General features: G+C 43.1%; 1 protein-coding gene across 2 annotated transcripts in view; it reads right to left on the bottom strand.

The window, feature by feature from the left end:
- Positions 1-23167, bottom strand: part of LOC109902203 (ER membrane protein complex subunit 2-like) — a 52087-nt gene that overhangs the window by 16144 nt on the left and 12776 nt on the right. For both annotated transcript variants that reach the window (XM_020498368.2, XM_031786535.1), the window contains 2 exons: positions 13570-13655; positions 8873-8930 (listed from right to left, as the gene is read on the bottom strand). In XM_020498368.2, the coding sequence (XP_020353957.1) occupies positions 8873-8930; positions 13570-13655 (144 nt within the window). The remainder of the gene's footprint in view (positions 1-8872; positions 8931-13569; positions 13656-23167) is intronic.

Here is a 23167-nt window from a genome sequence, read left to right on the forward strand (position 1 = left end):
CTCTACGGAAACATCAGCCAACAGCGTTGGCGGTGATGTGGTGATGTTCAGTATCAAATCATAACATTTCAGTTAAGCGATATCTTCAAATTAGGAGAGAGATATTGACTGCATGAACCAACCTAACAGCACTTTTCTGTTAGTTTTTACACAGGTGTGAGAAGCCTCGCTACTTAAAATGCTGATGTCCCTACTATTATTGATATTGTTATGGGGCAACTTTAAAATTGATGTGCCAGCATCTCATAAGAGGTAATGGTTAGCTAGGCTATATCTGTGGAAGGAAGAACACAAATTATGAGTCAACATTCAAGAGTCGGCGTGTGAGCTTAGAGTCTGAGATATAGTGGTGAGTCATCCACTAAGTGGGGAAAACAGCGCCTTACCCCAAATCCAATGGCCAGCACATTCAGAATGAGCTTCTGAAGCCTAGCTAACTTACTTCAGCCTCCAATTGCCTTTTCTTTCATTTCGATGTCGAAGTGACCTTAAAGTGGATTGGATTCTCATCAATCTGAATCAGAAAGTATTACGTCCCCTCTGACTTTTCCAGGCTGCATTTTGGAGGGTGTGTGTGTCTGTCTAACGGCGGGCTGCTGTTGCCATTAGAATGGTGCTGCCCTGCCTGCCACGGACCACTTTATTTATGGACTGGCATTTGATTGAGTGGGGCTTCCTTTCTCCCACACTCAAAACCAAAGCCATTGTGGGCTGTGCATGAGTCATGTCTGAGCTGCCATAAATCTGGAAACTGACACCACCGTCACAATAAATCCACTTATTCATCACCCTGGGACAGGGACCTGCACTACTGCCTGGCTATGGTGCTTACATAGCCCACACACACACACACACACACACACACACACACACACACAGGACACACACTCACCTAAAGTCAGCAAACTTTGATAAATATCTAGATTATTCTTGACCTGTATTATTCTTTGCCTTTGTTCTAAAATAAAACACATACCATGTGAATTTCTGTTTGAGAGTGGTCCTCACACAATTAAACACAAGCATTGTCAAGAAAATATTATTCAAAAGGATTAAGATTCATTTATAGAGCAATCTGAGTGAGTAGGGGAAGGGGGGTGACACCAACTACTTCTTCTCTTCCCCCTCTGCTCATAAAACACATATCTCCTCAAAAGATCAAACTATTCTACATGGACCATATTCTACTGGGGCTTGATGCTATGTGAGATTAAGGAATTTATACTCACTTCTAACCAAATTGCTAACATATGTATTTTTCCCCGTCCGATACCAAAACTATGTCAGAACACCAACTTTCAGTGTGGATGTTGCAATTGTTGGCCTACCCCACACCCCTCTCTTTCCCCCTTCCTCTCTTTCTCTCCCAGTCCTTTCTTTCCCGATAAAGAACCACTTGGGGCTCACTCAGAACATATGGAAGTTGGTAGCCCCGAAGGAGTCACACCCCGAAGGAGTCACACAGATCTTTATTAAAATGCGGAGCTCTTCCAAACCGCTCCTTCCCCCCTCCAAACTAATGATCCAGACGAACCTGGCAGCAGGGATAATCCTGCTGTTGTCATGATTCTTTTTTAATTAGGGTTCTCGAGGAGCACTCAGAGCACTGGATTGTTAAAATCACCCCTGGCTCTCGCTGAGAAGGACTGACCACAACCCAGGCTCTGACTGTGAGGACTACACTGGACACCTAGATGGCCTGTGTTATAATAATGTTACATAACATACATGGGAGAGATGGAGGGGTTCGAGAATGGAGGGGGTCGAGGATGGAGGGGGTCGAGGATGGAGGGAGATGGAGAGAGAGAGAAGAATACAGAGACAAAAGGGAGGGACCATGAACGACGCTCTGTGCCACTGTTGTGAAATAGCTAGTAGGTGAAGGTATTAATATATTAAAAGCAACAATAACACTAAATTCAGAGTAAAACATTTGTGTACAGTAAACAAATAAGCTATTACAGATGTTTCAAATGCCTAAGAGCTTAGGGAGTTTTACTTGTAATCAAAGTATACTAAGGCATCCAGAAATCAAATACAGAAGCATTGTCTAAATAGTGCCTAAATCATATGGTTGCAAAAAGCCAATATTTACAATTTCAACAGGATCTAGTTTCAGCTCGGTAGAAAACTGAGTGCATCTTGACCTCCGTAAAAACTCTCTTGTTCTACACTAATTGCATACAATTCCCATTCAACCTCAGTAAGGGATTCTCAGTGACCTCAATTGCTTTCTCAATAAATACTAGCCATGTTTCTACACACCAATTAGGATGAAATGAGGGCCGGAATTCCATATATCAGATGAATCATCCAGTGTCATTTGGACTCCGAATGAATAATAAACGAAGTTATCTTTTGTATGAAAATGTGGTAGAAAGACACTAGGCTAGGCTATAGCCTTTTAGTCAAAGTTCTCAAAGAAAAAAAAGAAGTAGAGAGAAGCACAAAAATGCATTCACGCAAGCAAATGAGAATTTCGCCAGATCATTGCTGTAGGTATTGGAACACAATAAAACTATAGAAGGGCTAAGAGTTCGACACATTCTTTGGACACCGCCATGGCAGAGAAACCTTGAGCAATTTCTGTTGATTCAACAATTTTGGTTAATGGGTACCACATCTATTCCACAGCCTGTAATTACAACAGCTCAGTTTCCAATCTCCAGCTCGGCATGCTGGGATGCCTCACAAGTCCTTGCTGTGGTCGCCAATTTTCCGCCATTTCTTTTGAGCTCCATCCCCTCCCTCATCGTACAGAACATGTTAGAGAACATGCTGGACTGGGAGCAGTTGAGATCCTTCATTCAAAGACAGGTGACCTAAATCATGTCAGCCCCCGTCCACACCACACCCTCACCAGCCAGGACGGGTTGGTGGGAGAGAAAAAAACTGGTCTGGAAGACACCGGGGGACAGTGAGTATCTATTTCCATTCCCACCTTCAGGTTTAACAAAAGGGTGCTGGTGTTATGGGTGACATCCATCCTGCCTTTGGAGATCAGGAAACAGACCGATCACATCCCCAGGTCATTGCCTGGGTGGTGCTCTGATTGACTAGCGAGTACTAGTACCCACCAATCCCTCAAGGATACAATTCCCAAGGCACCTCCCATTTCCCATTGGAGAAGATTTCACTACCCAAAGAATGAAAAGGGCAATGAATATTTAAAATAATTAACCCATTAAGTAAACTATTATGTGTCATAGGTAGAGCTCCTAGAAAGCCTTTGATAATTCAGGACCTGGTAGACTTTCAGCAAAGTCTGCCAAAAACATTGTCCTTTGCGAAGGCTGATTTGTTTTACGGTATACCAGGGTATTTGGAAAAGGACAGGTTTTTTTAATAGATTTAAATATTTGTAGTTTCATTTAAAGTATACTTGCAGTCAACTTGTGTAATACATTAGAAGAAAACAAAGATTGCGTTCTTAATTTCACCTACCACATCATTGTTCCATTATGGAGCTTACCGGTAGACCCCAGTCACATGGTGTTTGTTAACAAGCAGAAAACAATGAGAGACAGGAGCCTTGAGTCACTCACTGTTGTGCAGCACGTGCCAGGTGATCTAGTTACAGGAATTCACAACTAAATGTTTGCCTGCTAGATATCTTATAATTATTAAGTTAACCGTCTAGAATGTGCTAAATGCTCTGCAGTTGTGCATGTGGTTATGCCTCTATTTTGTCAAGAAAACAATTATTATTCTACTTTTTGATTGTGCATTTTCAGTTTAAATTGCAGTTCTTACTTTGTCCACTAGGGTTAGTCAGCGATTTCAGGCAGTCGAAGTTATTGACTTGCGTGCTAGCAAGTTAGCGATTAGTTCTCAGCTGTTAGTAGTTTCTTACTGTTAATAAATACGGATGATTGCCATAATTACTTTGAGTCATTACTAAATTATACATAGAAATACCGTTATAAAAATCCAAACCGGTCAATGAATGGATACTGGTATATAACGTAAGTCTCTTACGGGTCACCCCCCCAGCCTTAGTTCAGTTTGCAGCCATAATACTCAAATATAGTAAATGGCACGAACAACTAAGCACAATTAGGCTAATTGACAGAACTATCAATGCTAGCTAGCTAATGGGTTTACAAAAATACTGGGTGAGAGATACAAATTTGATGTCCCTTTTTAATGTATCCATTAGTTAATCTGACTGGGGAAATAGATAAAGGGCTTCATTGCCAAACACCAAAAGTATTCATTTAAAAGAGTTCAGTGTTTCCCAACTGGAAAACAACTATCTAAAGTTAGCTTGAAAGATTAAATCTAGCTACCATTATTACTTTTGTAAATATAAACCAGATGGTGGAAACATACTGAAATCTCTTCCACCTGTCACAGCCACTTGTTCACCTATTGAAATTGAACTGAAGTTCATGAAAATAAATAGCAACTACTTAACCCTGTTGCCCAAAGCTAACGTTAGAAACAACCAGCTAACTTAATCTGGCTAGTGAGGCTCGACCGGACCGGGTCGTTGTGAAGCTAGCCACAGTAAGGATTAGGCACAACAGTGGAATTTGCGTTTTGCCTTCAAAATAAAAGTACCTCTTTGAATGTGATGCAGAAGGTTACAATTGGTGGAATCATGCCATATTTAGAATAGACAACGTTAAACAAGGTTGGAATGTGAAGCAACAAAGGTGTATCAGTCTACTCGGTGACACCCACAGAACACAACTGTGAAGAGTTTACGCAAATATTAGCGTTGTAGCTCTTATCGTGGGACAGTGACTGTGAAATCACCTACCCAGTCATCCTATTGTGTGTATTGACATTCAAATTGCACTGAACAGCTTTACCTAAGGATTGGGGTTCAATGAATTGGGGTATCAGTCTACTCAATACCCAATATATTTTTTTATGAGAGTTTTCAGACTCCAAAACATCCATGCAGTATCGTTTCTCCTCTGGAATAATGTTTAATACACATAGTAGGTTGACAATAAACGTGGCTCAATTCAGTTGTTTCAGAGTCCCGCAAGAAGAGCTACAACGCTAATGTTCTCTGGGTGTCACTGTGTAGACTGATGTCATTGATCCACAATCCATAAGTAAGGCTCTACAGTGAAATAAGTATGCCCCTAATAAAATTCTAAAGTCTAATACATCCAGTGTGATTTAAACAGACTTTTGTCAAATTAACAAATTTTCTTTTGTTGATTTCATATAACATTCCAACCTTGTTTATTATGATCTATTCAATTATGGCATAATTCTACTATTTGTACTCATTTGCATCACTGTCCATGACAAACTTTTATTTTGAAGGCTAACCGCAAAGACCACTATTGTGGCTAATCCTTATTGTGGCTAATCCTTATTGTGGCTAGCTTCACATAGATGGGTCCGACCACCATTAATCAAATAAGAACTTTTATAAATTAGGGTTATTTTAGATGACGATACCTAGCTATATAGTTAGCTAGCTCTACTATAGCTACTGAAACAGATTGTCATTGTGCTATGTTTTTGAGGAAGAACATTGTTTGCATCCATCAGCTTTTTTTCTGACCAGCACTGTAGGTGAGCGAGTCAACTTTACCACCACCATAGCATACGTAAATGGATGAATCATTGTGACATATGAAATACGAGTGATAGTGTAATCAACGTATAATAACTACGTAAAAAAATGTATGAACGAGTTAAATTGTTATGTGAAGTGCAGTCATATTCAGGTCCTGATTGGTCAACAAAGTGTTATTTGACGTGTATCTTTTTTGACACGCAAAGACCGAGTTCCATAGGTTGGACGCTTGCCAAAAACTAAAAACATTGGAGGCGGCTTATGGTAGAGAAATTAACATTCAATATGTCATTGAATGTTAATTTCTCTACCATAAGCCGCCTCCAATGTTTTTAGTTTTTGGCAATTGCACGCTCCCTCAAAACTTCAGACATCTGTGGCATTGTGTTGTGTGACAAAACTGCACAATGTAGAGTGCAGGACAAGGTGCACGTGTCATGATCATGCTGTTTAATCAGCTTCTTGATATGCCACACCTGTCAGGTGGATGGATTATCTTGGCAATGGAGAAATGCTCACTAACAGGGATGTAAACACATTGGAGAGAAATACACTTTTTGTGCATATGGAACATTTTTTTGATCTTTTATTTCAGCTCATGAAACGAACACTTTACATGTCGTGTTTACATTTTTGTTCAGTATATTTATTGCTGAGGTTGTGGAAGTGCCTGCACTGGTAACTTGACGACCAAAAGCAGTTGCTCTGGAGGCATCACGGCCTATACAAACTAACTTGCGCTTCCTTTCCCACCACCTGTCTTGTCTTCCATGACAGAGTATTCAACGTGCTTATAATTGAAATAGGACATGGTGGATCTAACCAGTGTAAAACAAATAGAACTCTCATTTTAATAGAAGAACGGTGACTGGTTTGGTCCAACAGAAACAGAGAAAAATAAAGAATGACTGTAAATGACAAAGTGAAGGTGAAAAGGGGTCTGAACGAGGGGGAGAAGACAGTTACACTCCAGGGAACCGATAGAGATGAGGGGGCAATTCTTCCACACCAGAAAGAAGGGGAGGGTGAATGCATCAGAGCATACCCACGTTTATTGATTTTGTCAGCAAGGCCTCCGTTTGTTTGAAACAGACAGTCGATGAGGTGCAGAATCCTCACAAGGTGTCCAAAAAACTAAATGTTTATGCTTCGTTTCTCGCACTTTGCCAGCCAAGAGAAAATGTTTAATATATTTAAGCAAGACCATGTGTCGCTGCAACGCAGAAACTTGTTGAATGTCTACAGGAGGACTGCCAAAACAAACAAGGTCATGGTTTCTTTTGAAAACCCTTTAAAACATGTATTTTCTTGCTTGGCCACATGTCCTTATGGAAACCATTAACAGCAGGTACAATGTGTTTTGGGTTGGTGGTCGGGGATTGGCAGAACACTGGATAGACATGGTCTTGCAAGTCATTTAGCTGAAATTCAATATAAATTGAGACAAGATTGTATGGATTTTAAAGGCAACAATAGTGCATATCTAAAGGCTATACTCGTTTATAATATGACGGACTCAAATGGTAAACTGCTGCGTAAACCAGAGGGTTGCATTTGTTGGAATTGTTTTGTGTTAACAGTTTTGCTACATCACTATGATAATGCAGACTAATTGGCAGATAGACAGAAATACAGATGACAGACAAAAGACAACATGTGGATAGAACTGACACAGCATGTGGCGATCAAGATAGTGGGAAAGTAGCAGCCTTGTCAGAGCCCAGATACTCTACAAATCTCACAGTGCATAGTGCATGGGCTTAAGATATTATATAACAAGAACACGAGTAAAAGCCAAACGGCTTCCTATATCTGTTTCTACTGTTCAGAAGTGAACGCTGGGCTTTACACCTGAAGGGATGCACATATCAATGTCGACTAACCGACCCTCATTAACCGGTCAACAAACGGTCAAAAATAAAATACAAAATCCAGACAGTAAAATTGTGTGACTAACAGAAAATACTATGCATGCATACAAGAAATATACATTCTTCTTTAAGAGAAGCATGCAACAATAGCAAGCCTATAGTCTTTCAGTCAAAAGGTTTTAGCCTTACTGAACATGGAACTCCTGTAATGAAGCAGCAGCTCATCATTTTCAAAAATCAATTTGCAGGAAAACCCTGTTCTAAAACAGCACACCTAATGAGAACGGTTCCATGTGACAGATGAAAATCTCAGTTAGAAACATAGAATGAGGGGGACTCGAATAGCAACAACTAAGATGGCCACTGGCTTCTGGACAATGAAATAAAGTTGATATGAAAACCAATAAATCATGAGAGAAATGCTGGTTAACGGCATGATGAAGTCAAAATAATTGCCTCCACGTTTCTATGGATGGATTTGCCTCATTATTTGAGGTAAAGTAAAACTTTCAGGTTTCATACAATTATAATGCCTCATGCGTACATTGCAAAGTGGTGTGTGACACACTGATACCCTACCTACCGTTGACTATAGCCTATGCACTCAAATGATGAAAGGGAGGTGCATTTTAATAACGAGTTGAGATTGAGTAACAAAAATATTAGCACTTTTTAATGGGCTTACAAAAGCATGTTTCACTCAAGCTCACGCAGTCTCACACGAGTCGTGGGATTAGGCACATCCTCCATCCTCGTACACAAAGCCCTAGCAAAACAAAAACTTGGTAATAGCACTCACTGTTGCCCCTAGTGGCCGGTTTTAAGGCTTTTCCCGACATCCTCAGGACATTGATAGACGTCCAATTTCAAAGTCAATCTTGAACGATCTCCCTGGTTTCACTCAAGTACCAGCTTTTTGAGGAGCTACTCTCACGCTGTTTTTAAAGGTGATTAGCTATTCTGCTCCTCCAACAAGGTTATGTATGCTGTGCACGTGTAATAAATAACATACATGATGACTAACAAAAATACACAAGTGCCAATTTAATACCACTAAACTATGAAAATGTACTTATAGAGACTGATAAGCATGAGCGGTAAAATGCCTTTTCATTAAAACCCCTAACCTGAAGCCAGGAGGGGTCTAAGGACTACCTATATATCACCGTCCTTCAAAGAGCAGGCATTTAGGTTAGCCTTAGTTCCACCACACATGTCCAACACTGCCTAAGACCATGAACCACTCCCCCCTCTCCCACTCCCTCAAACACTTGTCATTTGTGTGGGTGAGAGCCTGATCAGCAATGTGGTTGAGGTCAAAAAGGCCAAGGGGAGTTTAACTATGCAAACTCGCACCACTAATACCAAAGCTTTTCAGCAGATTCAACGCTGTCCAAAATGTTTAGACCGCAACTGTAACAAAATAAGAATTAAGTGTGTGTTTTTCCTCTCTTACCGTATTGGTGGGATCGTCTTGCAGTATTGAATCATACTGCTTGCTGGCATCCTCGTACCTTCAAAGGCAGAAGAAGAAAGAAAAAAAGACTGACCAGTCAAGACAAATTAGGTGGTGTTGAAATCAAACAGAGTTCAAGGCAATCAAGTTTCTGTACACAATGCAGCCGGTCTCTATGGTTACACAGTGAACCCTTGCCGAAATCAGCAGCGATCTAAAAGAGGAAATAAACAGTCATTACTGTTGCTGCTCAAATAGCCTGCATTGTGAGAGGCTTACATCACTTAACAATGAGTCAAGAAACCAACACAAAGAGTAGGGAAGCACACTGATTTGAAGAGTGTATAGACAATTATTGCCTGTGATTTGCTCAAAAGGTGATTCAAATCAATCTGTTTATTTGCGTTTTAAAGGCCTTCCTTTTGAGCCGTGTAGAATAATAGGCTACCTTCTATTACATACAAGTCTGATCAGAGCTATATTCAACACAATGTGTGTTTTAAAGTTACGAGGCAAAGGGGGAATCCATACGATTCTGTTTAATATTAGTGAGTTATGAGCTGTAAATATCAAACCATGCAGAAATTTCCTGGCAACAGGGAGGTGGGGAGGCGTGTTCACTTCACTTGTCATGTCAAATCATGGGTCTGCAGGGATGATTTTGAACTTTTTTTTTTTTATTAGAGGTGAAATGCAATGCTAACGGTTTAGCAGCCAAAAAGCCAGGGCTCCATGATCAAAACCTGTTCTGCTCACCACAACCTACAACAGAAGCAACTCTGTTTCCCATTAGCAGTGAGCAGCCCCACTTCCAGTGCCACTCCTTCCCTCACATCCACTTTATTACTCAACTGCACTCTGGGAGATTTCAGATGGCACCAGGCAACCACTCACGAGCCACTTTGATATGCTTTATTTACTGGGAGGGCTCAACGAAACACCGTGTGTGTGTGTGTGTCGGGGGTGAGGGATAGTTAGTTGTTTGAAGCCTTGTCATACCAGTGTATCTCCGCCTGAAGCCAATTAGAGGCCAGTGTGTGCCATTTATTTAATCTGACAGTGCAGGAGTTCAATTATCACATCAACTCCGACATAACCGATAAACGAGTCATGGTGATCAGGGGTGGTAAACAAATTGAATTACCCTTACTCCAGTTCCTGTCAAAAATACTGTGGTTATCTTGTTCCCTTACATTCACCCTTACATGTCACCACAGAAACTGTGGTGACATGCAAATATTTACAGCCAGGCAAGACCTCGTCTCTCAGCTCAGAGACGAAAAGCACAACAAGATAATATATATATATATATTTTTTTTAAACAGAAGATTGAGGGACCCCCAGAATAGCAGTGGGAGCAAACCACTTCCTTCCTGGGGAATCCCTCGCTCAGGCTAAAAGGGCCGAGCACTGAACCATTCACTTATTTTTTCTCCCCCTTTTTGCCAGCGGAATGGTTGTTTCCAACACAAACAGAGCCCACCACACACACACAGACCATCGTACCACTTAGGATCTACAGTACACCCCCCTTTACACCAGGCCTATAGGGTAAATTCAGTTTAAGTCAATCCCTTTTTGACAGCATCCCTTTTGCTTTAAACTAAACTTTCCATATGTTCGCCCATGGAAAAAGTGGTCGGAAAGTGACTTGGAGCTGAATGCCAAAACATTCAGGAGATAAAGGTGCTCAAAGTGCAACAATTTCCCATTCCCTACCATGCGACATCCATGCCTTCATCACTGGAAAATATAAACGGTTGAGTTATAGATCATTTAAAAGCTTACAAAAAGTGGTCAAACTTGTATTATTTATTGGAAGAAAAAAAGGTTCCATAATAAATTATAAACTTTAATGTCAATTATCTAAAAACACAAATTTTTTCCATATTCGCATGTGTTGTAGCTTAGACCCTATTTCACAACATCGGAGGTTTTTGTGTTGTGCCCGCCATCGGTTGAGACACAACATGCGCTTGAATACAGGGTGGTTGCCATTAAGGGCTGACCCCATTTAGCCGACAGGTTGATTGACGATTGTTTGGTCTATAGGCCGTTGGTCGGCAGAGATTTCTTTTGTCGAGCGGTCGCAAATTGTTAAAAATTGAAGGCACACAAGACACCTGTCTGATTTGTGCCAGTCTCAGTGGACTAATCCATTGCGGAGGCCGTTGGGATGGCACAGTCCATCACCTTAAGACAGTAGTTCCCAACCAGGGGTACTAGGATCCCTGGGGGGGTACTTGGCCTATCCACGGGGGGGTACTTGATTAGAAACATGAGACCATAGGCGCTACTCATAAAATGCTCATAGGTGGAGTGCCTCAGGGGTACTCCAGGAAGAGAAACATGCAATTGTTGGTTCAGTAAATGAAAAAGGTTTGGAAACATTGCTCTAAGACATACAATGCCTTCGGAAAGACCAATTACCTTCTTGCCTGGTTGCTAAGTTTGGTCGAACGGTCAGCTCTAGGCAGAGACTGGGTAGCTCCATATTTTTTCCATTTACCAATAATGGAGATTACGTTGCTCTTGGAACCTTTCAACACTCTAGAAATGGTTTTAAACCCTTCCCCAGATATACAGTGGCAGTAAAAAGTTGACACACCTACTCTCTCAGTGATGACTTTGTGCTGATAATCGTAGCATTGTCACCGGCTTGATGTATCCAAACGATGCAGTCCCTTCCTCTCTCAAAATTTCATTTGGATTCGGTGGACTGATATATGGTGCAGTTCGTTAAACATTCAGACCCCTTGACTTATTTCACATTTTGTTACTTCACAGCCTGATTCTAAAATTGTTTAAATTGTCCCCCCCTATCAATCTGCACACAAGACCACATCATGACAAACAGGTTTTTTAAGTATTCAGACCCTTTACTCAGTACTTTGTTGAAGCACCTTTGGCAGCGATTACAGCCTTGTCTTCTTGGGTATGACGCTACAAGCTTGGCACACCTGTATTTGGGGAGTTTCTAACCTTTTCTGTATATCCTCTCAAGCTCTGTCAGGTTGGATGGGGATCGTCAATGCACAGCTATTTTCAGGTCTCTCCAGAGATGTTCGATCAGGTTCAAGTCAGGGCTCTGGCTGGGCCACCCAACAACATTCAGAGACTTGTCCCGAAGCCACTCCTGCATTGTGTTGGCTGTGAGCTTAGGGTCGTTGTGCTGTTGGAAGGTGAACATTCTCCCCAGTTTAAGGTCCTGAGCGCTCTAGAGCAGGTTTCATCAAAGATCACTGTACTTTTCCCCATTCATCTTTCCCTCGATCCTGACTAGTCTCCCAGTTCCCTGCCACTGAAAAACATCCACACAGCATGCTGCTGCCACCACACTTCACCGTTGGGATGATAATTGTACAGGTGATGAGGGGTGCCTGGTTTCCTACAGATGTGACACTTGGCATTCAGGCCAAATAGTTCAATCTTGGTGTCATCAGACCAGAGAATCTTGTTTCTCATGGACAGAGATCTTTAGGTGCCTTTTGGCAAACTCCACGCAGGCGGTCATGTGCCTTTTCCTGAAGAGTGGCTTCTGTTTGGCTTAATTGGTGGGGGGCTGCATAGATTGTTGTCCTTCTAGAAGGTTCTCCCATCTCCACAGAGCAACTCTGGAGCTCTGACAGAGTGACCACTGCGTTCTAGGTCAAATTCATGGCCAAGGCCCTTCTCCACAGATTGCTCAGTTTGGCTGGGCGGCCAGCTCAAGGAAGAGTCTTGGTGGTTCCAAACTTCTTCCATTTAAGAATGATGGAGGCCACTGTGTTCTTTGGGACCTTCAATGCTGCAGAGGTGGTACCATTCCCCAGATCTGTGCCTCAACACAATCCTGTCTCTGAGCTCTACGGACAATTAATTCGACCTCATGGCTTGATTTTTGCTCTGACCTGCACTGTCAACTGTGGGACCTTATATAGACAGGAATGTGCCTTTCCAAATCACGTCCAAACAATTGAATTTACCACAGGTGGACTCCAATCAAATTGTAGAAACATCTGATGATCAATCGAAACCGGATGCACCTGAGCTCAATTTCGAGTCTCATAGCAAGTGTCTGAATACTTATGTAAATAAGTTATATTCTTTTTTTATTGTTAATTTGCAAAAGTTTCTAAAACAAACAAAACCTTTTGCTTCGTCATATTGGGGTAGTGTGTAGATTGATGAGAATATATTATAATTTTATCCCTTAGAATAAGGCTGTAATGTAACAAAATATGGGAAAAAAGGGAAGGGGTCTGAATACTTTAAATGCACTGTAGGGTACATACCATTTTGAGAACAGATTAATACAAAAGAATGCCCTGCCCTATTCAAAATTCACAATTGGTGATTACATAATTATGCATCTTTCACTTCACCTCGCTCATCAACTCATCCATTCTCATTAACTTCATCTGTTCATTATAAAAACAATCTCAACTGTTTTTCTTTTCCAGTGATGAAGACATGTCTTAATGGGTCATCTTTGAAAGGGATAGGAAAGGGGATACCAAGGCAGTTGCACAACTGAATGCATTCAACCGAGCACCTTCATCTCTTGAATGTTTGGCATTCAGGCCAAAGTCACTTTCTGAGCACCTCTGTAAGGTTTCGTTCAAATCAAAAGGAGTGCTGTCAAAAAGTGATTAAAGGGTAAATCCATTTGAATGCAGTCTTTCAGCCATGTTACAGTGAGAGACTCTGAAGCTTACTTTTCTAAAGCCTCCAGCCGCATGCCCGCTAATCGCTTCACTCGTTGGCTACCTGGAAACTGCCTCTTCAGTTCCTGTAGACAAGTCTGCAAGGGAAGTGGGCAGAGGGAAGGTGCAATTAGAGTTGACTGGGTGCAACATGCTACAAAAAGTCAGGACACATACACTTTCTTTTACTTAAAGCCCCCATGCAGTCTTGTAATTGTATTTTTTAAATCACTGCAAATGATCACTCTTAATTTCATGAAAATAACATTTTGCATTTACATTCTAGTCATTAAGCAGACACTCTTAATCCAGAGCGATTTACACAGTTAGTGCATTCATTTTAGAGATTATCCGCTACTTTTGTAAACTTTATCGCCAGTAGTTCTGAAACTAGCACTCACGAACCAAAAGTGGTCGTGCACCACGTCATTGCTCGCTCTATAAATCGGTCTCTGCGGTTTCCACTGTGCCATTGGGTCCGCCCCGCAGATAACGCTGGGCAGGCCTCCTGATAGCTGTCACTCAAATGTGAGGGGCTGAAGCTCTTTGACGAGAACTCTAACTGTTAAGGGATTGGACAACGTGGGGGGAAAATGTAGGGAAAATGGCACAAACTAGGGATTTCATGACCACCCCTACGTAAAATGTATTTTTTATTTCACCTTTATTTAACCGTAAAATGTATGCACATATTACTTTGGATAAAAGCATCTGCTAAATATATATTATTATATTATGGCTAATTGAGGTAAAACAGTAATTCTGCTCATAGATTATGCATGTATGAACTACACATTGACACATCCAGCCCTTGGTCTGTTAGCTTGTTAGCACAGGCCTGCTAACCGCCTGAATCGCCGCGTCCCAAACGCTCACCGGACCCATATTTACTTTCTCTCTTTTGACTTTTAATTTGTTTATACCTTCCGGAAACCTGCCTCACCCAATGTGATACGGAATCGCTATTATTTTTTTATTTTTAGAACACACTCAAGAACCTCCAGAAGCTAACTAGCTACAAGCTATTTAGTCATTGTTAGTTTTTTTAACCTGGATAACACTCGCCAGTCCAGCTTCCCTGCCCCATCCACCGCTGCCCCCTGGACACTGATCTCTTGGCTACATAGCTGATGCACGCTGGACTGTCCATTAATCACGGTACTCCATTCTGCTTGTTTGTTTTATCTGTTGGCCCCGTTGCCTAGTCTACGCCATTTTACCTGCTGTTGTTGTGCTAGCTGATTAGCTGTTGTCTCACCTACTGTTTTAGCTAGCTTTCCCAATTCAACACCTGTGATTACTGCATGCCTCGCTGTATGTTTCTCTCAAATGTCAATATGCCTTGTATACTGTTGTTCAGGTTAGTTATCATTGTTTTAGTTCACAATGGAGCCCCTAGTTCCACTCTTCATGCCCCTGATAACTCCTTTGTCCCACCTCCCACACATGCGGTGACCTCACCCATTACTACCAGCATGTCCAGAGATACAACCTCTCTCATCATCACCCAGTGCCTGGGCTTACCTCTGCTGTACCCGCACCCCACCATACCCCTGTCTGCGCATTATGCCCTGAATATATTCTACCATGCCCAGAAACCTGCTCCTCTTATTCTCTGTCCCCAACGCTCTAGGCGACCAGTTTTGATAGCCTTTAGCCGCACCCTCATACTACTCCTTCTCTGTTCCGCGGGTGATGTGGAGGTAAACCCAGGCACTGCATGTCCCCAGGCACCCTCATTTGTTGACTTCTGTGATCGAAAAAGCCTTGGTTTCATGCATGTCAACATCAGAAGCCTCCTCCCTAAGTTTGTTTTACTCACTGCTTTAGCACACTCTGCTAACCCGGATGTCCTTGCTGTGTCTGAATCCTGGCTCAGGAAGGCCACCAAAAATTCAGAGATTTCCATACCACAACTATAACATCCTCCTGTCAAGATAGAACTGCCAAAGGGGGAGGAGCTGCAGTTTACTGCAGAGATAGCCTGCAAAGTAATGTCATACTTTCCAGGTCCATACCCAAACAGTTTGAACTACTAATTTTGAAAATTACTCTCTCCAGAAATAAGTCTCTCACGGTTGCCGCCTGCTACCGACCCCCCTCAGCTCCCAGCTGTGCCCTGGACACCATTTGTGAATTGATCGCCCCCCATCTAGCTTCAGAGTTTGTTCTGTTAGGTGACCTAAACTGGGATATGCTTAACACCCCGCCAGTCCTACAATCTAAGCTAGATGCCCTCAATCTCACACAAATCATCAACGAACCCACCAGGTACAACCCTAACTCTGTAAACAAGGGCACCCTCATAGACGTCATCCTGACCAACTGGCCCTCCAAATACACCTCCGCTGTCTTCAACCAGGATCTCAGCGATCACTGCCTCATTGCCTGTATCCGCTACGGAGCCGCAGTCAAACGACCACCCCTCATCACTGTCAAACGCTCCCTAAAAACACTTCTGTGAGCAGGCCTTTCTAATCGACCTGGCCCGGGTATCCTGGAAGGACATTGACCTCATCCCATCAGTTGAGGATGCCTGGTCATTCTTTAAAAGCAACTTCCTCACCATTTTAGATAAGCATGCTCCGTTCAAAAAATGCAGAACTAAGAACAGATACAGCCCTTGGTTCACCCCAGACCTGACTGCCCTCGACCACATCCTGTGGCGAACTGCAATAGCATCGAATAGTCCCCGTGATATGCAACTGTTCAGGGAAGTCCGGAACCAATACACGCAGTCAGTCAGGAAAGCTAAGGCCAGCTTCTTCAGGCAGAAGTTTGCATCCTGTAGCTCCAACTCCAAAAAGTTCTGGGACACCGTGAAGTCCATGGAGAACAAGAGCACCTCCTCCCAGCTGCCCACTGCACTGAGGCTAGGTAACACGGTCACCACTGATAAATCCATGATTATCGAAAACTTCAATAAGCATTTCTCAACGGCTGGCCATGCCTTCCGCCTGGCTACTTCAACCTCGGCCAACAGCTCCGCCCCCCCCGCAGCTCCTCGCCCAAGCCTCTCCAGGTTCTCCTTTAACCAAATCCAGATAGCAGATGTTCTGAAAGAGCTGCAAAACCTGGACCCGTACAAATCAGCTGGGCTTGACAATCTGGACCCTCTATTTCTGAAACTATCTGCCACCATTGTCGCAACCCCTATTACCAGCCTGTTCAACCTCTCTTTCATATCGTCTGAGATCCCCAAGGATTGGAAAGCTGCCGCAGTCATCCCCCCTCTTCAAAGGGGGAGACACCCTGGACCCAAACTGTTACAGACCTATATCCATCCTGCCCTGCATATCTAAGGTCTTCGAAAGCCAAGTCAACAAACAGGTCACTGACCATCTCGAATCCCACCGTACCTTCTCCGCTGTGCAATCTGGTTTCCGAGCCGGTCATGGGTGCACCTCAGCCACACTCAAGGTACTCAACGATATCATAACCGCCATCGATAAAAGACAGTACTGTGCAGCCGTCTTTATCGACCTTGCCAAGGCTTTCGACTCTGTCAATCACCATATTCTTATCGGCAGACTCAGGAGCCTCGGTTTTTCGGATGACTGCCTTGCCTGGTTCACCAATTACTTTGCAGACAGAGTTCAGTGCGTCAAATCGGAGGGCATGCTGTCTGGTCCTCTGGCAGTCTCTATGGGGGTGCCACAGGGTTCAATTCTCGGGCCGACTCTTTTCTCTGTGTATATCAATGATGTTGCTCTTGCTGCGGGCGATTCCCTGATCCACCTCTACGCAGACGACACCATTCTATATACTTTCGGCCCGTCTTTGGACACTGTGCTATCTAACCTCCAAACAAGCTTCAATGCCATACAACACTCCTTCCGTGGCCTCCAACTGCTCTTAAACGCTAGTAAAACCAAATGCATGCTTTTCAACCGGTCGCTGCCTGCACCCGCATGCCCGACTAGCATCACCACCCTGGATGGTTCCGACCTAGAATATGTGGACGTCTATAAGTACCTAGGTGTCTGGCTAGACTGCAAACTCTCCTTCCAGACTCATATCAAACATCTCCAATCGAAAATCAAATCAAGAGTCGGCTTTCTATTCCGCAACAAAGCCTCCTTCACTCACGCCGCCAAGCTTACCCTAGTAAAACTGACTATCCTACCGATCCTCGACTTCGGCGATGTCATCTACAAAATGGCTTCCAACACTCTACTCAGCAAACTGGATGCAGTTTATCACAGTGCCATCCGTTTTGTCACTAAAGCACCTTATACCACCCACCACTGCGACTTGTATGCTCTAGTCGGCTGGCCCTCGCTACATATTCGTCGCCAGACCCACTGGCTCCAGGTCATCTACAGGTCCATGCTAGGTAAAGCTCCGCCTTATCTCAGCTCACTGGTCACGATGGCAACACCCATCCGTAGCACGCGCTCCAGCAGGTGTATCTCACTGATCATCCCTAAAGCCAACACCTCATTTGGCCGCCTTTAGTTCCAGTACTCTGCTGCCTGTGACTGGAACGAATTGCAAAAATCGCTGAAGTTGGAGACTTTTATCTCCCTCACCAACTTCAAACATCAGCTATCTGAGCAGCTAACCGATCGCTGCAGCTGTACATAGTCTATTGGTAAATAGCCCACCCTTTTTCACCTACCTCATCCCCATACTGTTTTTATTTATTTACTTTTCTGCTCTTTTGCACACCAATATCTCTACCTGTACATGACCATCTGATCATTTATCACTCCAGTGTTAATCTGCAAAATTGTAATTATTTGCCTACCTCCTCATGCCTTCTGCACACATTGTATATAGACTCCCCCTTTGTTTTCTACTGTGTTATTGACTTGTTAATTGTTTACTCCATGTGTAACTCTTTGTTGTCTGCTCACACTGCTATGCTTTATCTTGGCCAGGTCGCAGTTGCAAATGAGAACTTGTTCTCAACTAGCCTACCTGGTTAAATAAAGGTTAAATAAAAAAAATAAAAATGGTCACCAAAGTGCAAAGCATGTCTTACAGCTAGTTAAGTGAGAAATGAAATTGACATTAGTCATTAAGCAGATTCTCTTATCCAGAACGACTTACAGGAGTAGGGCACTTTAAAATCTGCTGTATTTTGTGCCAGATTTTTTCCCCAAATTCCGTTTTCTCCTTTTTGTTTTTCCAGGTTTCAGTTTTTCCCTTTTTATCACACTTAAAAACAAAAACAAATCCACAATAACACTTAAACCACATCAGGACACCACTTTTGAGGTCTGGGCGAAAGAATGTTGCATTTTGGGTGTAGTTACCCTTTTTCACAAGTGAGCACCATCCAGAGACCGTTGTTTGGTTAGCTGTGTTTCTGTAGCGCTCATGTGATTGCAGAGTTTGCTAAACAAATGGCCTCTGAATTGATGCAAATAATGATGTCATTCTGCCAGGTAGGCATAGGCTACTTTGTAGTTAACATTCAGTTTAAAAAGGTTTTGGGGAAAGCCTTTCCATTTATCAGCAGACGATTATCATTATCGCTAAGGGCTACACAAAGTGCAGACTAGACATACTGCACAAACATGGGCATTCCTGTGCCCATGGTTGCAGGAAAATAAGTATCACTGATGTGTATTCATATCTTATGATTAACTTCAACAAATTAATATATTTTCTAATATCTTTAGTTGATTTCCTACTAAGTTAAATACATTTGAATATTTCTGAATTACTTTAGACAATCTGGATTCCGTGATTCCGTCTGCGTTTTCCGCAAAGCAGATTTTATATGCCCTACAGAAGAAATGAGGGTTAAGACCTTCCGGTTACCGGCCCAACACTTAACCGCTAGGCTTCCTGCCGCCCAATATATTTTTTTATAATTTATTTCCCTGAGCCTCCTTTCGCCATTGAAAAACTCCGCCTGATCGTCTGGGCATGTTGATGCAAATTTGAATATATTAACATACACAGCCCGAGTGACGTGGGTGCGGTCAGGGTAAGCAGGGCCTACTCTGTGAAATTAATAAAAATAGAACTAATGAAAAATAAATATGTTTGATCAATAATAATTTTGTCATGCTTTTTATGCATGATATAATCGATTTCTGAACATGTACTTACTTCACAAATTTGCGCAAGGAGGCCTGGGGAAAGGCAACCTTGCTGTGCCTTTCTCCCGCCCTTCAAACTCATTGACATGACTTGTGCATCAGAGTAATTTTTTTTATTTCACCAGGTAGGCTAGTTGAGAACAAGTTCTCATTTACAACTGCGACCTGGCCAAGATAAAGTAAAGCAGTGCGACACAAACACAGAGTTACACATGGAATAAACAAGCGTACAGTGTGTGCAAATGGCGTGAGGTGGTAAGGCAATAAATAGGCCATAGTAGCAAATAATTACAATTTAGTCAATTAACATTGGAGATGTGCAGCTGATGATGTGCAAGTACAAATACTGGTGTGCAAAAGAGCAGAAAAGTAAACAAAAACTATATGGGGATGAGGTAGGTAGATTGGGTGGGATATTTACAGATGGGCTATGTACAGCTGATGTTTAAAGTTAGAGTGAGATAAGACTCCAGCTTCAGCGATTTTTGCAACTTGTTCCAGTCATTGGCAGCATGGAACTGTAAGGAAAGGCAGCAAAAGGAGGTGTTAGCTTTGGGGATGCCCGGTGAGATATACCTGCTGGAGCGTGTGCTACGGTGGGTGTTATTATCGTGACCAGTGAGCTGAGATGAGGCGGAGCTTTACCTAGCAAAGATTTAGATGACCTGGAGCCAGTGGGTCTGGCGATGAATATGTAGCGAGTTCCAGCCGATTAGAGCATACAGGTCGCAGTGGTGGGTGGTATATGGGGCTTTGGTGACAAAACAGATGGCACTGTGATAGACTGCATCCAATTTGCTGAGTGTTGGGAGACTATTTTGTAAATGACATTTCCGAAGTCAAGGATCAGTAGGATAGTCAGTTTTATGAGGGTTTGTTGCGGAATAGAAAGTTGATTCTAGTTTTAATTTTGGATTGGAGATGCTTAATATGATTCTGGAAGGAGAGTTTAGAGTCTAGCCATTCACCTAGGTATTTATAGTTTTTATAAGTCAGAACCGTCCAGACTAATGATGCTCGTCGGGCGGGCGGGTAGTTTTACTAGCATTTAAGGCCACGGAAGGAGTGTTGTATGGTATCGAAGCTTGTTTGGAGGTTTGTTAACAGTGTCCAAAGGGCCAGATGTATACAGAATGGTGTCGTCTGCATAGAGGTGGATCGGAGAAACACCCGCAGCAAGAGCAACATCGATGATATATACAGAGAAAAGAGTCGGCCCGAAAATTTTACCCTGTGGCACCCCATAGAGACAGCCAGAGGTCCGGACAATATTGTCCCTCCGATTTGACACACTGAACTCTGTCGGAGAAGTAGTTGTTGAACCAGGCAAGGCAGTCATTTGAGAAACCAAGGCTGTTGAGTCTGCCGATAAGAATAGGGTGATTGAGAGTCGATGAAGACGGCTGCACAGTACAATCTTTATCGATGGCGGTTACGATATCGTTTAGTACCTTGAGTGTGGCTGAGGTACACCCGTGACCAGCTCGGAAACCGGATTGCACAGCGGAGAAGGTATGGTGGGATTCGAAATGGTCAGTGATCTGTTTGTTCACTTGGCTTTCGAAGACTTTAGAAAGGCAGGGCATTTTGCCTCCCTGGTGGCGCAGTGGTCTAGGGCACTGCATCACAGTGCTAGCTGTGCCACCAGAGACTCTGGGTTCGCGCCCAGGCTCTGTCACAGCCGGCCGCGACCGGGAGGTCTATGGGGCGACGCACAATTGGTCTAGCATCGTCAGGGTTAGGGAGGGTTTGGCCGGTAGGGATATCCTTATCTCATCTTATGCGCACTAGCGACTCCTGTTGCGTGCCGGACGCAGTGCACGCTAACCAGGTTGCCAGGTGCACGGTGTTTCCTCCGACACATTGGTGCATCTGGCTTCCGGGTTGGATGCGTGCTGTGTTAAGAAACAGTTGGGTTGCATTTCGGAGGACGCATGGCTTTCAACCTTAGTCTCTCCCGAGCCCGTACGGGAGTTGTAGCGATGAGACAAGATAGTAACTAACAATTGGATACCACGAAATTGGGGAGAAAAGGGGGTAAAATTCACAAAAAAGAAAAGAAAAAGGCAGGGCAGGATGGATATAGGTCTATAACAGTTTGGGTCTAGAATGTCTCCCCCTTTGAAGACGGGGATGACCGCCGCAGCGTTCCAGTTTTAAGGGATCTCAGACGATATGAAAGAGGTTGAACAGACTGGTAATAGGGTTTGCAACAATGGCGGCAGATAATTTTAGAAAGAGCTGGTCCAGATTGTCTAGCCCAGCTGATTTGTACGGGTCCAGGTTTTACAGCTCTTTCAGAACATGTGCCATCTGGATTTGGATGAAGGAGAAGCTGGGGAGACTTGGGAAAGTTGCTGCGGGGAGTGCTGAGCTGTTGGCCGGGGTAGGGGTAGCCAGGTGGAAAGCGTGGCCAGCCATAGAAAATGATTGTTGAAATTATAGATGGTCATAGATTTATCGGTGGTGACAGTGTTTCCTAGCCTCAGTGCAGTGGGCAGCTGGGAGGAGTTGCTCACTTTACAGCGTCCCACAACTTTTGGGAGTTAGAGCTACAGGATGCACATTTCTGTTTGAAAAAGCTAGCCTTTGTTTTCCTGACTGACTGTGTGTATTGGTTCCTGACTTCCCCTGAACAGTTGCATATCGGGGACTATTCGATGCTATTGCAGTACGCCACAGGATGTTTTTTTTTTAGGCAGGAAGGACTCTGCCTGTGGACGTCACATGCCATCTTCCGCCTTTTGGCAGTTGCATTCGTTTATGAAGGCGCTGTACATATTCTGCTTCTACTTTAAAATCGCTCTGATTTACATAGTATCTGATCAGGATGGCTAACATACTACATCTGAAACGGTTTTCAAAATGAATTTTCTAGCAAAATGGGATATTAATGGATGGAAGACCAACACCTGCGCTTAGGGACTTACATCAAAGCTAGGGAGAAAATAACACGATCATTTCATCCTGAAAGTTTTAAAAGAAAGACTGGCTCTGTGGCTGCGATGCTAGCAGCCGACTACTGCTTCCCCTGCCTGCTGTTCTCCACCAGCGACAGCGTATTACATGCACTTCATCTTTAAACACAAACAAATATACTGTATCCATGTAAAACATGAATGGTTTTGAGATGTCATATGCAGTGTTGTGTTTTTTTTATTATGATGCATTCCTGTCCGCCCAGACAATTGAGAGCAGGGCATGAGGGATAGTTGATGGTTTCCATTCATGGGATCCATGATAAAAGATAAACAAAACAGTCCTGAAGAACTTATGTGAAAATCGGCAGTTGACGTGGTTGAAGACCATGTTGTCTTGTGGCTACCCACAGTTCACCACTTTTTACTATAAAAAGGAGAGGCAGGATGCTCTTTACGGTGAGTTAGTTTTTTTCTCTATGAGGGAACTGTAGTTTGTTTTTTCACACACTCATGACAGAGGTGAGGAATCGTTAGCGTCATGTCCAACGATATCCTGGCTGAGATGGAAAGTCTGTCCTGCAGCCCGGATCTTTTGACCTGTCCAACAACAGTCATGGTCTTTCTCACTGGGAG

This window comes from Oncorhynchus kisutch, linkage group LG13 (genome assembly GCF_002021735.2).
Source record: "Oncorhynchus kisutch isolate 150728-3 linkage group LG13, Okis_V2, whole genome shotgun sequence".
Taxonomy (NCBI): domain Eukaryota; kingdom Metazoa; phylum Chordata; class Actinopteri; order Salmoniformes; family Salmonidae; genus Oncorhynchus; species Oncorhynchus kisutch.